We start from the raw sequence: 25,033 nt of genomic DNA on the forward strand, positions 1-25,033 counted from the left end.
CGCGCCCGCGGATCCACAGCGACACCCGCAGGCGGAAGCGCGTCATTGCAGCAGATGAGCGCGTGAGTGTCTCAAGTGATTCTGAATCATGTGGAAATCTAAATATGCGCACACAAATAATAAAACAGGTGGTTTTATCATTTGAAAAACACGAATCACTCACTTTTCATTTATATAAAGCCACATGACAATTTTATTCAGTTCTAATTTTATTTTTTACAATAAACACAAGCAATGCTTGAGCACAATTTGAGAAAACAGACATAAAAAAGAAATTAAAAAGCTTTAAAATTATGGAAGGATGGATGCAGGGATGAGGGAGGGAGGGATTGATGGATGGATGCATGAATGGATGGAGGGATTGATGAATGGATGTAGGGGGGAATTGATGGATGGATGGATTTTAGAAGGATGGATGGATGGATGGATGGATGGATGGATGGGTTGAGGGAGGTAGGGAGGGAGGGGGTTATAGATAGATAGATAGATAGATCCCTGAGGAGGAAATGAGAAAAATACTTTGGACACTAGGATGTAGATGAAGTCTATAATAAAGCTTGATTTGTGAACTCATGCTGGTTGTTAATCATGAATGAATCACTGAATGCAGAAGTATTGACAGATCTCAGCAAACCAAGAGCTCTGCTGATGATCTTCTTCAGCTGATTTTAGCAGGAGAGTGAAGATTATAAACGCTAACAGTGCGAGTACAAATCCAACCACTAACCCCAGGAAAAACTTCCAACAAAGTATTTTCTTAATGTGATCTGAAGAAAGTTCTCTGCTCCTCTTCTTTCTTCCAGATTTCCAGGTCCTTCTTTTCTATTTCGTCTCTTTCAGTTCTCTTCTTCTCCTCCTCAATCTCTCTTTTCAGCAGTCTTCTCATATTCTCCTGCTCTTTCTTCAGAGATGCTCTGAACCGTTTCAGTCTCTCTGGGATCGGAACATTACAAACACTCTTTGCTCCTGAGAAAAAAATGAATCTCTATTATTATTTGGCTCACTGTGTGTGTACGATACATAGAGATCACAGGATAAAGTTACACAAAAACATTAGGCCTACATGTTATTTAACATGGCTTTTTCCATACAAACAAATCCTTCCGAATACAAGGATAATGAAATAATGCATCTATAAATTAATAATGCATCTTATAAATTTAATTACCTTCGTTGGACATGTTTTCTGGTTCGGTGTGGTTATGATGTGTTTCTTGACTTGTTTGACTGGTTTATGATGGGCAGGACTTACAGAACAAAACTAACCATGAATGTCACATGTTGACGCTTTAGATCTCCATTGTTCACAAAAGGATGTTTATTGACTGAATTAAATGAAATAAAAATAAATGCATTTATGTTTAATTGCTGTTTCATAAAATAGCTTATATATGCAAGTGTTACTTTAATTACATTTGTTTGTTCGCATCCACTAGAAGGACACTAGAAGGTGATCATGTTTCAGAAATTAACTGACATCACATTGTCGTATTTGCATACAATTATTTGCATTTTGTTTTTTAAATTTGCATTGCAGGATTACAGACTAACATAAGTGAAAGTATAAGACTTCACAAAATGAGATATAACAATTAGTGCTACATTAAAAAAAAAAAAAAACAGCAATACAATTTAACAGTTATTTTTTTACTCAAATAATATTGGATTAAAACATGCTTTAAAAGTGTATGCTTTACCATATCTACAGCATATGACACCATATCTACACAATAGAAGTAATGCGACACTCACCCAAACACAAACACCAGTATCAGAAAAGTTGAGTTGTTTTTACTTCATTTTATATTGCTGATATTTAGGCTTTAATTTCTACAAGCTTGAATTGAGTACATTGTATATTGAGTATATACAAGTTACTTTGTATTTTTGCCTGAACTTTTTCCATGTAGAAATTACACTTTTTTTCTGTATTATTTACTTCATTACGAAATCATATTTATCAGTGTAAGTTTAAGGATTATTAAACAGATAACATTTTCAGTTCTAAAAATGGAGGTCATTTTACTCTCTATCCTAAACCTGTTTCGGAGCAGGTTATGTTCCAGGGTTAGATTACTAGGTACACAACTCTCAGCTTCAGAGGTATCCAGAACAAACATGTCTGATGAGACTCCAAAGGGCGTGACAGAACAGATAACTCATAATAGTATATTTAAACTTATATATAGTTTACAATGATAAAACATTATTATAACATAAACCAATGTTTATTTTATTTTACTTCACAAATCTTAACACCAACATTTTCTCATCTCACATTTTGTTGATATAGAATTAAAAGGTTCACTCTTTTCTTATGCTTCTCAACATTTTTTGTGTAATATAAAATATATATTTCTTCTCAGAAATATATAGGGGACTCTGAGCTGGGCAGAACCAACAGGGCACAGGGGACTCTGAGCTGGGTAGAACCAGCGGGACCACAGGGGACTCTGAGCTGGGAAGAACTAGCAGGGCACAGGGGACTCTGAGCTGGGTAGAACCAGCGGGAGCACAGGGGACTCTGAGCTGGGCAGAACCAGCGGGACCACAGGGGGACTCTGAGCTGGGAAGAACTAGCAGGGCACAGGGGACTCTGAGCTGGGCAGAACCAACAGGGCACAGGGGACTCTGAGCTGGGTAGAACCAGCGGGAGCACAGGGAACTCTGAGCTGGGCAGAACCAACAGGGCACAGGGGACTCTGAGCTGGGTAGAACCAGCGGGACCACAGGGGACTCTGAGCTGGGAAGAACTAGCAGGGCACAGGGGACTCTGAGCTGGGTAGAACCAGTGGGACCACAGGGGACTCTGAGCTGGGAAGAACTAGCAGGGCACAGGGGACTCTGAGCTGGGTAGAACCAGTGGGACCACAGGGGACTCTGAGCTGGGTAGAACCAGCGGGACCACAGGGGACTCTGAGCTGGGTAGAACCAGCGGGACCACAGGGGACTCTGAGCTGGGAAGAACTAGCAGGGCACAGGGGACTCTGAGCTGGGCAGAACCAGCGGGACCACAGGGGACTCTGAGCTGGGAAGAACTAGCAGGGCACAGGGGACTCTGAGCTGGGTAGAACCAGTGGGACCACAGGGGACTCTGAGCTGGGTAGAACCAGTGGGACCACAGGGGACTCTGAGCTGGGTAGAACCAGTGGGACCACAGGGGACTCTGAGCTGGGTAGAACCAGTGGGACCACAGGGGACTCTGAGCTGGGTAGAACCAGTGGGACCACAGGGGACTCTGAGCTGGGTAGAACCAGCGGGACCACAGGGGACTCTGAGCTGGGAAGAACTAGCAGGGCACAGGGGACTCTGAGCTGGGTAGAACCAGTGGGACCACAGGGGACTCTGAGCTGGGTAGAACCAGTGGGACCACAGGGGACTCTGAGCTGGGTAGAACCAGCGGGACCACAGGGGACTCTGAGCTGGGAAGAACTAGCAGGGCACAGGGGACTCTGAGCTGGGCAGAACCAGCGGGACCACAGGGGACTCTGAGCTGGGAAGAACTAGCAGGGCACAGGGGACTCTGAGCTGGGTAGAACCAGTGGGACCACAGGGGACTCTGAGCCGGACAGAACCAGCAGGGCACAGGGGACTCTGAGCTGGGCAGAACCAGCGGGACCACAGGGGACTCTGAGCTGGACAGAACCAGCGGGAGCACAGGGGACTCTGAGCTGGGCAGAACCAGCGGGACCACAGGGGACTCTGAGCTGGGCAGAACCAACAGGGCACAGGGGACTCTGAGCTGGGTAGAACCAGCGGGACCACAGGGGACTCTGAGCTGGGAAGAACCAGCGGGACCACAGGGGACTCTGAGCTGGGCAGAACCAGCGGGACCACAGGGGACTCTGAGCTGGACAGAACCAGCGGGAGCACAGGGGACTCTGAGCTGGGCAGAACCAGCGGGAGCACAGGGAACTCTGAGCTGGGCAGAACCAGCGGGACCACAGGGGACTCTGAGCTGGGCAGAACCAGCGGGACCACAGGGGACTCTGAGCTGGGCAGAACCAGCGGGACCACAGGGAACTCTGAGCTGGGCAGAACCAACAGGGCACAGGGGACTCTGAGCTGGGTAGAACCAGTGGGACCACAGGGGACTCTGAGCTGGGAAGAACCAACAGGGCACAGGGGACTCTGAGCTGGGCAGAACCAGCGGGACCACAGGGGGACTCTGAGCTGGGCAGAACCAGCGGGAGCACAGGGAACTCTGAGCTGGGCAGAACCAGTGGGACCACAGGGGACTCTGAGCTGGGCAGAACCAGCGGGACCACAGGGAACTCTGAGCTGGGCAGAACCAGCGGGACCACAGGGGACTCTGAGCTGGGCAGAACCAGCGGGACCACAGGGGACTCTGAGCTGGGCAGAACCAGCGGGACCACAGGGAACTCTGAGCTGGGCAGAACCAACAGGGCACAGGGGACTCTGAGCTGGGTAGAACCAGTGGGACCACAGGGGACTCTGAGCTGGGAAGAACCAACAGGGCACAGGGGACTCTGAGCTGGGCAGAACCAGCGGGACCACAGGGGGACTCTGAGCTGGGCAGAACCAGCGGGAGCACAGGGGACTCTGAGCTGGGCAGAACCAGCGGGACCACAGGGGACTCTGAGCTGGGCAGAACCAGCGGGAGCACCTGGGGACTCTGAGCTGGGCAGAACCAGCGGGAGCACAGGGGACTCTGAGCTGGGCAGAACCAACAGGGCACAGGGGACTCTGAGCTGGGTAGAACCAGTGGGACCACAGGGGACTCTGAGCTGGGAAGAACCAACAGGGCACAGGGGACTCTGAGCTGGGTAGAACCAGTGGGACCACAGGGGACTCTGAGCTGGGCAGAACCAGCAGGGCACAGGGGACTCTGAGCTGGGCAGAACCAGCGGGAGCACAGGGGACTCTGAGCTGGGCAGAACCAGCGGGAGCACAGGGGACTCTGAGCTGGGCAGAACCAGCGGGAGCACAGGGGACTCTGAGCTGGGCAGAACCAACAGGGCACAGGGGACTCTGAGCTGGGTAGAACCAGTGGGACCACAGGGGACTCTGAGCTGGGAAGAACCAACAGGGCACAGGGGACTCTGAGCTGGGTAGAACCAGTGGGACCACAGGGGACTCTGAGCTGGGAAGAACCAACAGGGCACAGGGGACTCTGAGCTGGGTAGAACCAGTGGGACCACAGGGGACTCTGAGCTGGGAAGAACCAACAGGGCACAGGGGACTCTGAGCTGGGTAGAACCAGTGGGACCACAGGGGACTCTGAGCTGGGCAGAACCAGCAGGGCACAGGGGACTCTGAGCTGGGCAGAACCAGCGGGACCACAGGGGGACTCTGAGCTGGGCAGAACCAGCGGGAGCACAGGGGACTCTGAGCTGGGCAGAACCAACAGGGCACAGGGGACTCTGAGCTGGGTAGAACCAGTGGGACCACAGGGGACTCTGAGCTGGGCAGAACCAGCAGGGCACAGGGGACTCTGAGCTGGGCAGAACCAATAGGGCACAGGGAACTCTGAGCTGGGCAGAACCAACAGGGCACAGGGGACTCTGAGCTGGGTAGAACCAGTGGGACCACAGGGGACTCTGAGCTGGGAAGAACCAACAGGGCACAGGGGACTCTGAGCTGGGCAGAACCAGCGGGACCACAGGGGACTCTGAGCTGGGAAGAACTAGCAGGGCACAGGGGACTCTGAGCTGGGCAGAACCAACAGGGCACAGGGGACTCTGAGCTGGGTAGAACCAGCGGGAGCACAGGGAACTCTGAGCTGGGAAGAACTAGCAGGGCACAGGGGACTCTGAGCTGGGCAGAACCAACAGGGCACAGGGGACTCTGAGCTGGGTAGAACCAGCGGGAGCACAGGGAACTCTGAGCTGGGCAGAACCAACAGGGCACAGGGGACTCTGAGCTGGGTAGAACCAGCGGGACCACAGGGGACTCTGAGCTGGGAAGAACTAGCAGGGCACAGGGGACTCTGAGCTGGGCAGAACCAGCGGGACCACAGGGGGACTCTGAGCTGGGAAGAACTAGCAGGGCACAGGGGACTCTGAGCTGGGTAGAACCAGTGGGACCACAGGGGACTCTGAGCCGGACAGAACCAGCAGGGCACAGGGGACTCTGAGCTGGGCAGAACCAGCGGGACCACAGGGGACTCTGAGCTGGACAGAACCAGCGGGAGCACAGGGGACTCTGAGCTGGGCAGAACCAGCGGGACCACAGGGGACTCTGAGCTGGGCAGAACCAACAGGGCACAGGGGACTCTGAGCTGGGTAGAACCAGCGGGACCACAGGGGACTCTGAGCTGGGAAGAACCAGCGGGACCACAGGGGACTCTGAGCTGGGCAGAACCAGCGGGACCACAGGGGACTCTGAGCTGGACAGAACCAGCGGGAGCACAGGGGACTCTGAGCTGGGCAGAACCAGCGGGACCACAGGGGACTCTGAGCTGGGAAGAACTAGCAGGGCACAGGGGACTCTGAGCTGGGCAGAACCAACAGGGCACAGGGGACTCTGAGCTGGGTAGAACCAGCGGGAGCACAGGGAACTCTGAGCTGGGAAGAACTAGCAGGGCACAGGGGACTCTGAGCTGGGCAGAACCAACAGGGCACAGGGGACTCTGAGCTGGGTAGAACCAGCGGGAGCACAGGGAACTCTGAGCTGGGCAGAACCAACAGGGCACAGGGGACTCTGAGCTGGGTAGAACCAGCGGGACCACAGGGGACTCTGAGCTGGGAAGAACTAGCAGGGCACAGGGGACTCTGAGCTGGGCAGAACCAGCGGGACCACAGGGGGACTCTGAGCTGGGAAGAACTAGCAGGGCACAGGGGACTCTGAGCTGGGCAGAACCAACAGGGCACAGGGGACTCTGAGCTGGGTAGAACCAGCGGGAGCACAGGGAACTCTGAGCTGGGCAGAACCAACAGGGCACAGGGGACTCTGAGCTGGGTAGAACCAGCGGGACCACAGGGGACTCTGAGCTGGGAAGAACTAGCAGGGCACAGGGGACTCTGAGCTGGGCAGAACCAGCGGGACCACAGGGGGACTCTGAGCTGGGAAGAACTAGCAGGGCACAGGGGACTCTGAGCTGGGTAGAACCAGTGGGACCACAGGGGACTCTGAGCCGGACAGAACCAGCAGGGCACAGGGGACTCTGAGCTGGGCAGAACCAGCGGGACCACAGGGGACTCTGAGCTGGACAGAACCAGCGGGAGCACAGGGGACTCTGAGCTGGGCAGAACCAGCGGGACCACAGGGGACTCTGAGCTGGGCAGAACCAACAGGGCACAGGGGACTCTGAGCTGGGTAGAACCAGCGGGACCACAGGGGACTCTGAGCTGGGAAGAACCAGCGGGACCACAGGGGACTCTGAGCTGGGCAGAACCAGCGGGACCACAGGGGACTCTGAGCTGGACAGAACCAGCGGGAGCACAGGGGACTCTGAGCTGGGCAGAACCAGCGGGACCACAGGGGACTCTGAGCTGGGCAGAACCAGCGGGACCACAGGGAACTCTGAGCTGGGCAGAACCAACAGGGCACAGGGGACTCTGAGCTGGGTAGAACCAGTGGGACCACAGGGGACTCTGAGCTGGGAAGAACCAACAGGGCACAGGGGACTCTGAGCTGGGCAGAACCAGCGGGACCACAGGGGGACTCTGAGCTGGGCAGAACCAGCGGGAGCACAGGGAACTCTGAGCTGGGCAGAACCAGTGGGACCACAGGGGACTCTGAGCTGGGCAGAACCAGCGGGACCACAGGGGGACTCTGAGCTGGGCAGAACCAGCGGGAGCACAGGGGACTCTGAGCTGGGCAGAACCAACAGGGCACAGGGGACTCTGAGCTGGGTAGAACCAGTGGGACCACAGGGGACTCTGAGCTGGGCAGAACCAACAGGGCACAGGGGACTCTGAGCTGGGTAGAACCAGTGGGACCACAGGGGACTCTGAGCTGGGAAGAACCAACAGGGCACAGGGGACTCTGAGCTGGGTAGAACCAGTGGGACCACAGGGGACTCTGAGCTGGGCAGAACCAGCAGGGCACAGGGGACTCTGAGCTGGGCAGAACCAGCGGGACCACAGGGGGACTCTGAGCTGGGCAGAACCAGCGGGAGCACAGGGGACTCTGAGCTGGGCAGAACCAACAGGGCACAGGGGACTCTGAGCTGGGTAGAACCAGTGGGACCACAGGGGACTCTGAGCTGGGAAGAACCAACAGGGCACAGGGGACTCTGAGCTGGGCAGAACCAGCGGGACCACAGGGGACTCTGAGCTGGGAAGAACTAGCAGGGCACAGGGGACTCTGAGCTGGGCAGAACCAACAGGGCACAGGGGACTCTGAGCTGGGTAGAACCAGCGGGAGCACAGGGAACTCTGAGCTGGGAAGAACTAGCAGGGCACAGGGGACTCTGAGCTGGGCAGAACCAACAGGGCACAGGGGACTCTGAGCTGGGTAGAACCAGCGGGAGCACAGGGAACTCTGAGCTGGGCAGAACCAACAGGGCACAGGGGACTCTGAGCTGGGTAGAACCAGCGGGACCACAGGGGACTCTGAGCTGGGAAGAACTAGCAGGGCACAGGGGACTCTGAGCTGGGCAGAACCAGCGGGACCACAGGGGGACTCTGAGCTGGGAAGAACTAGCAGGGCACAGGGGACTCTGAGCTGGGTAGAACCAGTGGGACCACAGGGGACTCTGAGCCGGACAGAACCAGCAGGGCACAGGGGACTCTGAGCTGGGCAGAACCAGCGGGACCACAGGGGACTCTGAGCTGGACAGAACCAGCGGGAGCACAGGGGACTCTGAGCTGGGCAGAACCAGCGGGACCACAGGGGACTCTGAGCTGGGCAGAACCAACAGGGCACAGGGGACTCTGAGCTGGGTAGAACCAGCGGGACCACAGGGGACTCTGAGCTGGGAAGAACCAGCGGGACCACAGGGGACTCTGAGCTGGGCAGAACCAGCGGGACCACAGGGGACTCTGAGCTGGACAGAACCAGCGGGAGCACAGGGGACTCTGAGCTGGGCAGAACCAGCGGGACCACAGGGGACTCTGAGCTGGGAAGAACTAGCAGGGCACAGGGGACTCTGAGCTGGGCAGAACCAACAGGGCACAGGGGACTCTGAGCTGGGTAGAACCAGCGGGAGCACAGGGAACTCTGAGCTGGGAAGAACTAGCAGGGCACAGGGGACTCTGAGCTGGGCAGAACCAACAGGGCACAGGGGACTCTGAGCTGGGTAGAACCAGCGGGAGCACAGGGAACTCTGAGCTGGGCAGAACCAACAGGGCACAGGGGACTCTGAGCTGGGTAGAACCAGCGGGACCACAGGGGACTCTGAGCTGGGAAGAACTAGCAGGGCACAGGGGACTCTGAGCTGGGCAGAACCAGCGGGACCACAGGGGGACTCTGAGCTGGGAAGAACTAGCAGGGCACAGGGGACTCTGAGCTGGGCAGAACCAACAGGGCACAGGGGACTCTGAGCTGGGTAGAACCAGCGGGAGCACAGGGAACTCTGAGCTGGGCAGAACCAACAGGGCACAGGGGACTCTGAGCTGGGTAGAACCAGCGGGACCACAGGGGACTCTGAGCTGGGAAGAACTAGCAGGGCACAGGGGACTCTGAGCTGGGCAGAACCAGCGGGACCACAGGGGGACTCTGAGCTGGGAAGAACTAGCAGGGCACAGGGGACTCTGAGCTGGGTAGAACCAGTGGGACCACAGGGGACTCTGAGCCGGACAGAACCAGCAGGGCACAGGGGACTCTGAGCTGGGCAGAACCAGCGGGACCACAGGGGACTCTGAGCTGGACAGAACCAGCGGGAGCACAGGGGACTCTGAGCTGGGCAGAACCAGCGGGACCACAGGGGACTCTGAGCTGGGCAGAACCAGCAGGGCACAGGGGACTCTGAGCTGGGTAGAACCAGCGGGACCACAGGGGACTCTGAGCTGGGAAGAACCAGCGGGACCACAGGGGACTCTGAGCTGGGCAGAACCAGCGGGACCACAGGGGACTCTGAGCTGGACAGAACCAGCGGGAGCACAGGGGACTCTGAGCTGGGCAGAACCAGCGGGACCACAGGGGACTCTGAGCTGGGCAGAACCAGCGGGACCACAGGGAACTCTGAGCTGGGCAGAACCAACAGGGCACAGGGGACTCTGAGCTGGGTAGAACCAGTGGGACCACAGGGGACTCTGAGCTGGGAAGAACCAACAGGGCACAGGGGACTCTGAGCTGGGCAGAACCAGCGGGACCACAGGGGGACTCTGAGCTGGGCAGAACCAGCGGGAGCACAGGGAACTCTGAGCTGGGCAGAACCAGTGGGACCACAGGGGACTCTGAGCTGGGCAGAACCAGCGGGACCACAGGGGGACTCTGAGCTGGGCAGAACCAGCGGGAGCACAGGGGACTCTGAGCTGGGCAGAACCAACAGGGCACAGGGGACTCTGAGCTGGGTAGAACCAGTGGGACCACAGGGGACTCTGAGCTGGGCAGAACCAACAGGGCACAGGGGACTCTGAGCTGGGTAGAACCAGTGGGACCACAGGGGACTCTGAGCTGGGAAGAACCAACAGGGCACAGGGGACTCTGAGCTGGGTAGAACCAGTGGGACCACAGGGGACTCTGAGCTGGGCAGAACCAGCAGGGCACAGGGGACTCTGAGCTGGGCAGAACCAGCGGGACCACAGGGGGACTCTGAGCTGGGCAGAACCAGCGGGAGCACAGGGGACTCTGAGCTGGGCAGAACCAACAGGGCACAGGGGACTCTGAGCTGGGTAGAACCAGTGGGACCACAGGGGACTCTGAGCTGGGCAGAACCAGCAGGGCACAGGGGACTCTGAGCTGGGCAGAACCAATAGGGCACAGGGAACTCTGAGCTGGGCAGAACCAACAGGGCACAGGGGACTCTGAGCTGGGTAGAACCAGTGGGACCACAGGGGACTCTGAGCTGGGAAGAACCAACAGGGCACAGGGGACTCTGAGCTGGGTAGAACCAGTGGGACCACAGGGGACTCTGAGCTGGGAAGAACCAGCAGGGCACAGGGGACTCTGAGCTGGGCAGAACCAGCAGGGCACAGTGGACTCTGAGCTGGGAAGAACCAGCAGGGCACAGGGGACTCTGAGCTGGGAAGAACCAGCAGGGCACAGGGGACTCTGAGCTGGGCAGAACCAGCAGGGCACAGTGGACTCTGAGCTGGGCAGAACCAGCGGGAGCACAGGGGACTCTGAGCTGGGCAGAACCAGGGTGATGGCTGGCTGGGCTCTTGGTCTGGAGTGGGGCTGGTAAAGTCCTTCGGTGGACCTATAGTGAAAGCCGAAGCATTATTCACTAGCACCCACTCTACAAAAGCGGAGTGCCTTGGACTGCTCGCTGATGCTGGTTATGTAAAAAATGCAGATAGTGAGTGAGAATGATCCTTCTGCTCAAGGCAGAGCAGTTGGATGGCACGTAGGTCCATTAGTGATGGGGGGAAAGAAAAAAATGGCACAAAAAAACTGCTTTAGGTCTCGCGTTTTGTTACTATTTGCTGGTCAGTAAACACGACAATAGTGAATTCAATATATAGACTTTAATTAGCTGACACAGAATACAGGAACAGGAAGGATAGACATTAACCTAACATGCAACATTAACGCAAGACAAAACACTAGGGAGAACTAAGGGCTTAAACATAAAAGGAGTAGTAATTAAGGTAAAACAGAACAGGTGCGGGATGAATTAGTAACCAAAGAAACTACCCATGAACAAACAGAACCGAAACCAAACCAGAACATAGACGTTACACCTGAACCAAGTTTAGTGTTTTTTTCTTTCCTCATATTTAATATATTCAAAAATATAAAATATTTTCCTCATATTTTGACAGTATTAAAAACAAATATCATCTCCGGACATCACTTTTGGACAATAATGTATAACTCAATAATTTAATAATCAATGTAAGTAAATAACAATCTTATTGTTTATGTTAGTTCACAGTGCAATAACTATCATTACCACATACAACTTTTGATTTTAAAAATATATTAGTAAATGTTGAAATTAACATTCATTGTTAGTTCCTGTTAACTAATGTTAACAAATGAAACCTGTGTAAAAAGTGTAAAATGTTAGCCAAGAATTCTTTAAGGAAGATTTTCCTTAAGGAGGAAATGAATAAGAAAAGTACTTTACAAGGCTGCTGCTAAAGTCTCTACAGTCTATAATAAAGCTGATTTCTGAACTCATCCTTGTTGTCACTCATAAACGGATCACTGAATGCAGCATTGTTTCAGTGCTGCCAGCTTTACAGATGCAGCTTTCACTGCAGCTCCAGCGACTGTCCCAAAATAACTCCCACTTTCTGCAGCTCCAAACCCGAGCAAGCTGGCCAAATACTCAGCAGTAAATCCGACTTCCACAGCTGGAGCTGCAGGGAACAGAACCGCTAAGAGCGCAGGTGCATATCCAACTCCGACCTGCAGCATGAACATGGACAGCATAATCAGCAATTTAATATTATCTGGAGAAAGAACACTGTTCTGCCCTTCTTCACTCAGTCTTCTCTGCTCCTCTTCTTTCTTCCAGATTTCCAAGTCTTTCTTTTCTATCTCTTTTCTTTCAGTTCTCTCCGCCTCCTCCTCCATCTCTCTTTCCTCCAAACTTCTCATGTTATCCTGCTCTCTCTTCAGAGATGCTCTGAACCGTTTCAGTCTAGCTGGAATCGGTCTCGCATTCTGCTCTTCTTTCTTTATATCCTTCTCGATCCAATCAATCCTCTTTTGTATACGTTTCCTTTTTCTCTCTATGTCTTGCCTCTCTTCATTCATGGACACAATAATTGAACGCCATCGATCATCAGCCAGTTTCTTAACCTCTTTCTCAATTTTCTTCATTCTTTCAGCTTGCATTTTCTTCTCTATTATCTTCTGGGCTTCCTGCATCACTTCTGTGATTGAACTGGTGAAGTGACGGTTCTCATTTCGAGTGAGCAGCTTGTCAACCCTCCGCAGGAGTCGACTCACCTGATCTCGGTTTGTAGGGTTGGTGTTGTCAAAAGCCACAAAACGGCTCCCAAATCTCTCCACAAGCTCCTGCACTTTCTGATTTTGTCTTGAAATAAACTCTTCAATGGATTCTCCTCGAAGTCTATCTGCGTGGGAGAATATGAGGATGGTGTGATGAGTGACGTCCTCATGAAACATCTCCAGAATTATGTCTATGGTGCGCTGCTGCTCCTCTGTGAATCGCTCTATCGGTACGACGAGCAGAAAGGCATGAGGACCTGGAGAACTCAAAGCCAGGCAATGAATTACTTCTTGTTTTAATTCTTCATCAGTCAAATTTGTGTCAAAAAACCCAGGTGTGTCCACAAGAACCAGCTCTCTTTCCTCCACCGTCGCACATTCTCTCTTGCACTCTTTTGTGACCGAGCTCATGCTCAATCCATCATCAAAGCGTCTGTCTCCCAGGATGGTGTTTCCTGTCGCACTTTTTCCTGCTCCTGTTTTTCCCAGCAGAACCAGGCGCAGTTCATTCGGTGCTGGATTTATTGTGTACTGATCGCTGCAAAATGAACCTTGGGAGGTTTGAGCAGGTCTCTTCCTCTTGTTTGAGTTTATGCTGGAACTCTTCCTCTGATCACTGTGCGGAATCTTTGATCCTGAGGAAAAACCAAAGCATCAAGTAAATTGATAAGAATAACCCCACTAATGTTATCAGAACATTCTGGCAAGGTTCTTCAAGTAACATTAATAGAACATTAATTCAAAGTTGTCTGGCCTTTCAAGGGAAAATCTGATTGTGACGAGCAGGGCGGGTGAGAGCCGTGAGGGAACGGCGCGAGGCCATTGACGCTAGTGTTAACAAGCATCAGCTGTGTGTTACACCGGTCTCGAATCTCTCACGGAGGAGCTCCGGAAACGTAAAAGGGGAGCAACGACAGTGAAGGGCGAGAGAGGACCAGGCCTGGACTTTACTTTATGTTTTATTATGTTTGTGTGGCCGGCACCCACAGTGCCGACATTTGGTTTTTCGCAAGTGACAATGGTGTATCAGTTCTAACGCCATGGCAAAAGTTTGAGAAAAGCATGCTAACTGTTCTGTCGTTGGCTGCACAGACGAGCACTGAAGACTATATAAAGTCTTGTTAACTTGGACAGCCTGAAGTTGACCCTGGCAAGCTCGATTGCTAAAAAGGAGTGTTTCTATCCGGGCGATATTTTGGAAAACACATTAGACCATTCACAGCATTTGATAGCAATCATAAACGTTAATCTGGTGTGTATGACTCTGTTTGACAAACGGTACACTATATAGTGGGTGTCCATACAGGTTATACACAAAAGATGAACATGACGGCACATGCTAGTGGATGAGTTGAATCAACTCCACAGCAACTACATCAATTTATCCACTAACCGTTCAGAAACGTCTAAAAGTTGTAACTTCTTCCTGAGTCTCTCCATCAGTGTCGACTCCGGTTTGAACAATGTAAGGCTGAACACTTTCCTCATTTTGGCTGCGTGAGATTCTCCAGCTTTGTTGTTGTTGAGCTGTTAAAGCTCCGCCTTCTTCTGGAAAGCTCCAGCTCATTTGCATTTAAAGGGACACACACAAAAACAGTGTGTTTTTGCTCAGACCCAAATAGGGGCAAATTTGACAAGCTATAATAAATGATCTGTGGGGGATTTTGAGCTGAAACTTCAGACACATTCTGGAGACACCAGAGACTGATATTACATCTTGTGAGAAGGGGAATAATAGGTCCCCTTTAATAATGTTCTCAAAATGTTAGCAAAAAAACATTGTGCATATTTTTTTCCTGAATTTTTTTAGTTTTTTAAATGTTAGTACTTGTTTTAGAACGTTCAGAGAACTTTTAAAAGTAGCATTCCCATAATGTCTGAGGAATGATACAATGGAATGTTTCTTTGACGTTCAACGTTTTTAAACATTTAATAAACTGAGAACATTGAAAAATAATAACTTTAATTAAGAAATAAAAACTTTCTTAAAACATATTTTTGTTAGTTAGGTACACTAATAAATAATTTAATCCAATTATTTCCTGCAGTCGTGATTTAGTTCACAGTGAAAGATTAATTCATTTACAGCATAAAACAATAAACAATACGCGCTCTTTATCAAAACAAACAAATCCTGAATTCATACTAAATACAAGGATAATGTAATAATGCATCCATAATCGTCTAATCAATAAATGATCTTTAATTACCTTCGTTGGACATGTTTTCTGCTTCGGTGTCGGTCTGAAGTGCACTGTCTTGTTGGACTGGTTTATGATGGGCAGGACTTAGAGAAACTAATCTGTCCATGAACTCACATATTGCTTTAGATCTCTGTTCTTCACAAAATGATGTTTATTGACTGTATGTAGGCTAATGAAAAAATAAATTCATTTATGTTTAAACGCTATTTCACGTACTAACCTATGCGAGTAAGTTTTTTTTTTTTTTACTTTAATTACGAGTTTTTTCGTTCGCATCCACTAGAGACAGTGATCCTGTTTCAGAAATGAAATGACGTCACATATTACTTGCATAAAATTGTTTACATATCGTACCACGTGAACAACGTGTAGACCTATACTGTGTTTCAGTATTTATTGTTTACAGTGTTACAGAGGTTTACAGAGTATGATTTATGCAAACTGTAATTTAGAACATTTTGCTAAACATTATTCTTTTATGGCTGAAAACAGACTAATTCACAAAGCAGAACAAGGGGGTGAACACTTTTGTATTGAATGGTAGAACAAAAGCAGTGAGAAATGTCTTTTGATTTAGTCATTTATAGACCACAAATAAAAAAACAGGAAAACAGAAAGGTTTTGTGAATAAAACTAAAAGAGTCACGTAATATTAGTAGCCAATTAGTAAATCATCCTAAAATTTAAATGGCATCTTTTATAAACACCCAATTTATACACTAAAAACTATTATAATGATGTATTTTTCTTAGGTTAATTTGTTAAAAAAATTGTAATGACTATATTTTTCTTTGAATCACATTTTTTTTTAACTTTAATAGCTCAATAATTTTTTTTTTATTTGAATAATCTTTAGTTCTTTATTTGAATCTGATTATTTATTTATTACAAATTTCCCCGTCACTCTCTTGCAGACCCCAGTTTTGCACTATATTTATATATATTATAAAAACAAAAACTCGTCCTGAAATGACTCAACCCAATGACTCTCATCATTTTCTTCTGCATTTATTTGCAAATGCAACAATTCTCACTTTTCAGGAATGATGTTTTTTCTTCATTTTGTTAAACCAACAAAAACTGGTGGTTTTCAGTGTATTAATATGCAAAACCTGGGAAAAATTCCATGGTTGAGATAACACAGATGAATATTTCATCCAGAAATACAGTACTCACTAAACAAGAACAGAAGCCATTCATATTTTCATTGTCAAATGCATATCCAAAAATCACTTAAGGATGTGCATTTGTAAAGGACTGAAGTAATGCATAATTCTACCTAAAACAGTGTACTCAGTACTAAACATTTACGTCTTGATTTGTTTTCATGCTCCAATATGAAGGTTTCTATGAGACTGAGTGCTGCATCTTCTCGTGACTTTTAATCTCGATGTATTTGGCCGACTGATAAGCGCTGATGTGGTCGATCTTTCCATTGATGAGGACAGGATGATGGATGTGGTTTTCCTCTGAATGCATGAAGCTCTTCTCCATCTTGTGTTCCAGCTGCATGTGATTCTGAGGCGGGAGGCCGAGACACGCCCTGAACGACAGAAATACTCCATTTCATGCAAATGCTGTCAGAAACGATGCATGATTTAAAGAATTGTATCTCACCTCATGACGTTTTCGATGCACGCACGCTGCCGGAAGAACGCGTTGACCACCGGCGCCCCCTGTGGCACGAGAGGGGCTTTGAGGAGGAAGCTGAGCAGCGACAGGACGCTGTGGAAACTCTGGAAAACTGGATCCTCCCGAGTGCAGAATGTGATTCTCTGACACAGTTCTGTCAGGATCACCAGATCCAAGATGATGGGACTGGCCAGCAGAGAGTCCTGAACACAAGGAATCATCATCATAGATGCATTCAGTTCATTCATTATTTAGTCACAATTAATTTGAGCTGCATAATTAATATTCCTGCAGTGTGAATAACTGACCTCGCAGGTGTTGTGCATAGCGATGGTGTTGGTTCCGCCCATCATGATCTCGGAGGTGTACTCATCCATCGCACGCTTGCTGTCGCCCACATAGGGCACATATTTAATAACCACCTGATCACACAAACACAGAGTGGGGCAACCATTTGATTTAGTGTCCTATGACATTATTTTTGCATTGCAATGATATTTTGTAACATTTTATTGTCTTTACTGTCACTGTTGATCAACTTAATGCGTCCTTGATGAATAAAACTATTCATTTCTTATGAGAATAAATCTTACTGTTTAACAAAACGTCATGTATGCACACTCACACAGTGGTCAGGTTTCTCTCCGGGCTGGTACAGTATCGGGTTGGACCGCACTATATCATCCACCACGTTACTCTTTGAGATCTCTTTAGATCGAAACTGCTGCGGCGCCGACAGATTGAGCCCGTCGTTGTTGCCGAGATGATTATAACTCACTATAGAAGTTGGCTGAAAATGATCAATATGTAATATTTATGATTTTAATATATATTATTTGTGTAAATTGTTACCAGAAAATTAAATTTGTGCTTTTATTCCTTTAAAAAGTTCTCTTACCTTGATTCCCGCACTGACCAGGAAGTCCACCAGAACAGATTTGATTTTAGTCTGGCCGGATTTGAAGTCGTCTCCACTGATGAAGACTCCGCGCTGGATGGCCAGATCCACGGCTCCGGGCACAAACGTGTTCTGCGGGGATCCGTTAATGTACGCACAACCCTCCAGAATACTGGCCACCGCAAACATGGTGGAAGGAGACACTTCCCCTCCCGTCTGTGACAGAAACATGACATCAAATACATCCTGAGTTGTAAAAAGTACTGGTACTTCAGTACTGAAATTTTAAAAATGTGACGATACCAGATTTCCCCCTATTTTTTTAAGCGCTATTGTTGAGCGGATTCTTAAACACCTCTGATTGGCCGTTGTGTTCAAGCGCTCAACAGAAATGTCTGTGATTGGCTATTGTGTTCACGAAAGCAGGTGGATCTCTAATATATAGACACCTGATAGAAACGTATTGTATAGTGTTACAGGAAGTGAAATGCGGCACCTCAATGGTGTTCAGCAGATTCTCCGCAGTGTCATTGACGCCTGGAATGACGTCACAGAATCTCTCGGTGTTTGCGGTCCAGAGAACGATGACTTTATCAATGCCGCTCTTCTGTCTGAAGTCACAGATGTCTCTGCGGATCTGTGCCACCTGACACACGGACAGAAAAACATGCAATAAAATGGAAATTATACAGAGTAAAAATACTAGTAACACTTTACAATAAGATCCCATTAGTAAACCTTAGTTAATACAGGGCTTCCCAAACCTTTTTGTCATCCAAAACCCCTTAGACATCAAACGTTGACTAGAAGCCTTATTATAATGTGTTACAGAAATATTTAATAACCAGTGCGTCTGTAAACAGTAATTAGTGCACCTGTTCTGCTTTGGTTCCTCTGATAAGGTGATCAGCCCTGAACTCCTGGTTGGCAGCAATGAATTCTGGGATGTAGATGGATGGTCGGGGCTTAAGCTGGTCCATAAGTGGGCGGAGCTTCTCTTGCAGGCTCCAGTCCAGAACCTGAGCGCGCTCCATGGCTCTGCCGAGATCCAGAGACGAGATATCCCAGCCTGCACACACACCGTTCACATCTCCAGTCAGATAATGTCTGACCTTTACTGAAGGTTTTTGAAGAAGCTTCTCCATTTACCGTCAAAAACGATGTCATTTGGATGCACCATCGGCAGCAGATCTCTGAAGGGAACGTAAACCTCTCCGTCAGGTCCGGATCCCAAACACACCGTGGAAGATTCCAGCAATGAGCCGTAGTAATTCGCTTTCTGAAAGAACAAAGTATTTACAAAGATTACTAAATACTGTACCACATGTTTTGCTTGATGTCTAATGATGTCTGTGACTTTTCACTTTGACACAGTTTGCTGAATCTCAGACTCTGTACCTTCACTCCGGTCTTGGTTTTCCAGGTCAGACCCAGTTTATTGGCCAGGACAGCAGCTGTGACCGTGGTCCCGTTATTCCCACCCCATCCCACCAGCATCACGCCCAGCCTGGGCACCGTCCTCTCGGTGCGGAAGGTGAACTCGGTGCTGGACGGCGTCACCTGAACAACACACACGTGTGAAAGTCACAGATAACAAAAATATGTTCTGATAATGTTCTCGTTGAGTTATGAAAACGTCTAGTTTATTAAATGTTTTAAAAATGTTTTCTTTTCTAGGTTATGCAAACGTTCCATTTTATCATTCTTCAAACATTATGGGAACGTTACTTTGAATGTTCTCTGAATGTTCTGAAACATTTAAAAACAATAGATTAATGTCCAACTATACAGAGCCCTTCACAGGACATGCAGTAAAAAAATATGTAAATCATGACCATGAATCACTAATTCATCCCCTTGTTTTAAGTAAAATTGTGCGCATGATATAATAATTTGTTCCCCTGTTTTACAAAATTGTGCGCACATTTCTAATTACTTCCTTCATTTAATGAAATTGCATGTGCATTGTAATAATTCCTTCCGTCGTTTTACTAAATCGATATAATAATTAATTCCCTCGCACAATATAATTCATTCCCTCATTTTACTAAATCACATGCACAATATAACTGTCACATGTTCAGTTTAGTTCAGTCCGTCACTATGGTTTCTAACTAGTCAAGTCTTGTCAGCTGTTTCCGTTTAGTAGTCATTATCTGTGTATTTAAGTTCCTGCTATGTTCATTGTCGGCTATTGTTTTGAGTGTGAGCACACTGTTACGGATCTGCCTGTTTGTTGAATTAAACCCTGTTTACTATTATAAATTTGCATCCTTCTACCTTCTTTCCGTGACAGAATAACCAACCTCTTTAATACGAGATATAAGTATTATGGACTCACCAGCGCTGAGGCTTCTCCTCCTCCCAGAAAGCGTCTGGGGTACCTGGCCTGGATGCTCCGGAATGGCGGCCTCTCCCACACAGCCGGCGAACCCGGGGCGCCCACAGAGGTCGTTCCAAAAACGGAGCCAGAGAACATCGAAGCCCCAGAGTTGACGCAAGCTGGTCAATCCACCGCAGAGCCAGGAGCGGACCTGAACCTCATCGATCTGTGGTTCGCGGATCCAATTCCCACCTAAGTCCCCACCCTCGAATCCTGCTTGTCTTCGCCGGTCCCATCTGGCTACTTGGATGCCCCGGATGTCCCATCCGGAAATCTTCTTCAGCCTGTATCCCTGCCTGACTTCCTGATCTGGTCACAGCCAGTCCCCTGGATCCGTTGGCACCACTGGTATCGTCAAGCTCCTCGGCTCTGCCCCAGCTGCTCACTCCGTGCAGCTCATCTTCCTCGCCTCGGGCTTCACCTCCACCAGCTCGGCTTGAGGCCGAGTCCCCGCCTCCACTTCAGGCCTCCAGGCCCACGTCTCCACCTCAAACTGTCATCCCGTCACCATCACCTCGGCTCACCGCTCCCTCATCGCCTCCGCGAGCCGTTTGTCTGGATGCTCAGCTGGGCTCACTTGCCACTCCAGATCAGCCTCCGGCAGTCGACGCCCAGCTTCCAACACGGACTTCCGGGATTCCAGCTGCGCCTGAACCCTGTACCCCAACAGCATCATCGGGCTCCTCCATTCCTCCGACCTCGCCCTGTCGTTGCCCCGGTCATCTGAGCCCCCGTCATCGCCTCGGTCCCGCGAACCAGCAGCTCAGCGCCAGGCTTCCAGGCCTGCGATGTCGCCCAGGTCCATCAGCCGCGATATTCCGCCGGTGCCTTCACTCACCATGGTTCTGCGTCCGTTAATCAGCCCCAGGGATCCGTCCACTCCTGCAGTCAGGACTCCACCATCAACTCCACCATGGTGCCCGTGGCCAACTACCCCAGGGTGCTGTCCGTCACCAGCTCCACACCCTCCACCTCCGCCCTCTTTCCTCTTCAGAGACTTTGTTTGTCACGGCACGAGGACACGCCTTTCCGAGGGGGGGGCGTAATGTCACTATGTCACTATGGTTTCTAATTAGTCAAGTCTTGTCAGCTGTTTCCATTTAGTAGTCATTATCTGTGTATTTAAGTTCCTGCCTGTTACGTATCTGCCTGCTTGTTGAATTAAACCCTGTTTACTATTATAAATCTGCATTCGTCTACCTTCAATCCGTGACAATAATATTTTACTAAATTGTGCACAATATAATTCATTCCATTGCTTCACTAAATTGTGCGCACAATATAATTCGTTCCATCGCTTCACTAAATTGTGCGCACAATACAATTAATTCCCTCATTTTACTAAATTGTGCGCACAATATAATTAGTTCCCGCGTTTTACTGAATTTTGTGCACAATATAATTTGTTCCATCGCTTCACTAAATTGTGCGCACGATATAATTCGTTTCATCGTTTTACTAAATTGTGCGCACAATATAATTCGTTCCATCGTTTTACTAAATTGTGCGCACAATATAATTCGTTCCATCGCTTCACTAAATTGTGCGCACAATATAATTAAATCCCTCATTTTACTAAATTGTGCGCACAGTATAATTAGTTCCATCGTTTTACTGAATTTTGTGCACAATATAATTCGTTCCATCGTTTTACTAAATTGTGCGCACAATATAATTAGTTCCCGCATTTTACTGAATTTTGTGCACAATATAATTCGTTCCATCGCTTCACTAAATTGTGCACAATATAATTCGTTCCATCGTTTCACTAAATTGTGCGCACAATATAATTAATTCCCTCATTTTACTAAATTGTGTGCACAATATAATTCGTTCCATCGTTTTACTAAATTGTGCGCACAATATAATTAGTTCCCGCGTTTTACTGAATTTTGTGTACAATATAATTTGTTCCAGCATTTTACTAAATTGTGCGCACAATATAATTCGTTCCCTCGTTTTACTAAATTGTGCGCACAATATAATTTGTTCCATCGTTTTACTAAATTGTGCGCACAATATAATTCGTCCCATCGCTTCACTAAATTGCGTACACAATATAATTATTTCCCGCGGTTCACTAAATTGCGTGCATAATATAATTAGTTCCCGCGGTTCACTAAATTGCGCGCACAATATAATTAGTTCCCGCGTTTCACTAAATTGCGCGCACAATATAATTAGTTCCATCGTTTCACTAAATTGCACGCACAATATAATTAGTTCCCGCGGTTCACTAAATTGCGTGCATAATATAATTAGTTCCCGCGGTTCACTAAATTGCGTGCATTATATAATTAGTTCCCGCGGTTCACTAAATTGCGAGCACAATATAATTAGTTCCCGCGTTTCACTAAATTGCGTGCATAATATAATTAGTTCCCGCGGTTCACTAAATTGCGTGCATAATATAATTAGTTCCCGCGGTTCACTAAATTGCGTGCATAATATAATTAGTTCCCGCGGTTCACTAAATTGTGTGCACAATATAATTTGTTCCATCGTTTTACTAAATTGTGCACAATATAATTCGTTCCATCGTGTTACTAAATTGTGCGCACAATATAATTCATTCCATTGCTTCACTAAATTGCGTGCACAATATAATTCGTTCCATCGTTTTACTAAATTGTGCGCACAATATAATTCATTCCATTGCTTCACTAAATTGCGTGCACAATATAATTCGTTCCATCGTGTTACTAAATTGTGTGCACAATATAAAAATTTGTTCTTGTTTCACTAAATTGTGCGCACAATATCATTCATTTCCTTTTTTTTTTTTTTTTTTACTAACTTTCTTGAATATAAAAAACAATATTTTCAAGAATGTGGGTAATCAAACAATTGCTGGTCACCATTGACTTCTATTGTATGGGGGAAAAACACTATGGGGTCTAATAACTGTTTGGTTGCCCACATTCTTCAAAAATATATTCTTTTGTGCTCAACAGAAGAAAGAAAGTCCTACAGGTTTGGAACAACTTGAGGGCGAGTAAATGATGACAGATTTTTTGAGCGAGCTGCGCCTTTAAGAGAACGCCAAACTTCTTCTGAGAAGGTTCCGTTAGCTGGAGTGATTCAAAATGTTGTTTAACAGAAGTGGCATGTCAGCGATTCAAATAAGGAACAAAATGCAATGTAGCTTTATTATTCACACAGACTCTCCTAATAAAACACTCAGAATCCATCAGTTTAAAGGTGTTGAAACACTCACAGTGAACTCGTCTCCATCTCGACACACAGACGCAGTGTGGTAACGGTACCGAGACTCGATGTGTTTCTCAGTGTATTTCACATCAGCGCTGTTGATACGAACTTGCATGATGATGATGAACCTGCAACATATGAGATGACGCAAAATCATTGATTTTTATTCATTCCAGTTTAAATATATGTGCAACATGAAATAAAGCATTAAACTTGCATTTAATATATTCTTAAATAATATAATAACCTAAGCATTATACATACCTTTAATGTTTCCAGAGCAGAATAAAAAATATCTTTCAAGGTAGACTTAAATCCTTTAAAACCGTTAAGCTGGTGTCTGTAAAACTATTCGAATGTGCGCAGGTTCGCTCACCTGATCCGTCTGGAAGTGTGTCGCACGAGATATATCTATCTGCAGAGCCGCAGAACTACGTCACAGCAGTCTGAGGACAGCAGGTTTAAACCCGCTGACTATCGCGTATCCAACCACTAACCCACCCCTTCACTGTAACTATAAGGCATAAGCTCCGGTCTGAGACTGCTGGTCTCGCGCTACCGTCCTCCCGTTGCTGTGACGAACATCTCTGCGGTTCTGCAGTTGGTTATTATGCGTCGCATGCCACAGTCTCACTTCATCGCGCGGAGGCGGAGTTACCAAAACCTTCTCGATTTTTCGACTCGTGGACCAAAATGTGAGGATTTATGATTCTGTGAGACAAAAGAACTAATCCGCGCGTGCGATGGATGGATAAAAGGAACAATCAGTACTGTATGAAGCATCTGCATTTAATTCTGTATAGATGCAGATGCTCGATTAGACTACTTTGTGTTAAAATATGCATGAATAAATGACATGCATAACGCATGCATCTGAGAGAAAATAATTTCTCAGTAGCATTTTTAAGTAACCCTCACATCAGAAGTGCAGAATTTCAATGCACTGTTCTTAATGTCTTAAACACATAAATATCTTGTCATCCAGTCCTAGACAAGGACAAACACTTCTTGAAACAGATAGGAAGGTGTTGTGACTCAGCAAGGAAATTTTCCATAGCACTTGGAGACAGTGGAAATGTACCAAGTAAGTGAAGAACAATCAGAGAGTACAAGAATGGTCTAGAAACTCAAGGTTTTTTTCAGAGAGGCAGTGGAAAATCACTGATGGTGTTGAACAGATAAACACCCTTCCCCTTAACTTCCCCTTAAACTGTTTTTGTTCACATAATTACCTCTGGAACAGAACTGCTGTTAAAGAAGCATGCAGAAGTGTTTCTAACAACGTATATACTGCAGTATTTATCATTTTACATATAGTGACAGACTACTAAAGAGCCCTGTAAACACCTTTATTACAACCTTAAAGAGTTCCATCAGGCGCTTCATATATGGAACCTTTTAGGTGTTCCCATCATGGGATCATTTTATGAATTTAACCGCTTTTAAACATGCTTTATTATTAGAAAAAGAAAATACAGCTGCATGCAGCGATTATCGGGGCCAAGCACAAAAAAGTATGATGAGTCATGGACACATGGCTGGGAGCTTCAGCGCAACTGAAACGATGAGCAATTAAAGACATTTTTAGATTATTTTTGTCAAAATGGCTGAAAAAATCACAAATACAATCACTTGTAATATGATTAAATTGCTTATCATTTTTGATCAATAGGTGGCGCTGTTGCTAAACTGATGTTGTGTGGTCAGTGTGAGGAGCCAATGACACATTCA

The 25,033-nt window shown here is 48.0% G+C and overlaps 2 protein-coding genes across 2 annotated transcripts; both read right to left on the bottom strand.

Annotated features, from left to right (window-relative positions):
• Positions 1-11,599: 11,599 nt before the first annotated feature.
• LOC137003758 (GTPase IMAP family member 4-like) lies at positions 11,600-15,285 on the bottom strand. Its single transcript, XM_067364041.1, has 2 exons — positions 15,186-15,285; positions 11,600-13,610 (listed from the first exon to the last, which is right to left on the bottom strand). The coding sequence occupies exons 1-2, from the start codon at positions 15,283-15,285 to the stop codon at positions 12,220-12,222; spliced, it is 1,491 nt and encodes a 496-aa protein (XP_067220142.1). The 3' UTR covers positions 11,600-12,219.
• Positions 15,286-15,532: 247 nt separating this feature from the next.
• LOC137003143 (inositol-3-phosphate synthase 1-A-like) lies at positions 15,533-23,710 on the bottom strand. Its single transcript, XM_067363189.1, has 11 exons — positions 23,567-23,710; positions 23,310-23,430; positions 19,108-19,269; positions 18,859-18,988; positions 18,585-18,778; positions 18,206-18,355; positions 17,710-17,925; positions 17,437-17,601; positions 17,120-17,233; positions 16,797-17,014; positions 15,533-16,722 (listed from the first exon to the last, which is right to left on the bottom strand). Exons 2-11 carry the CDS (start codon positions 23,415-23,417, stop codon positions 16,527-16,529), a joined length of 1,653 nt encoding a protein of 550 aa, XP_067219290.1. The 5' UTR covers positions 23,418-23,430; positions 23,567-23,710; the 3' UTR covers positions 15,533-16,526.
• Between the last annotated feature and the right edge of the window lie 1,323 nt (positions 23,711-25,033).

The sequence above is a fragment of the Chanodichthys erythropterus genome, chromosome 16, assembly GCF_024489055.1.
Source record: "Chanodichthys erythropterus isolate Z2021 chromosome 16, ASM2448905v1, whole genome shotgun sequence".
Taxonomy (NCBI): domain Eukaryota; kingdom Metazoa; phylum Chordata; class Actinopteri; order Cypriniformes; family Xenocyprididae; genus Chanodichthys; species Chanodichthys erythropterus.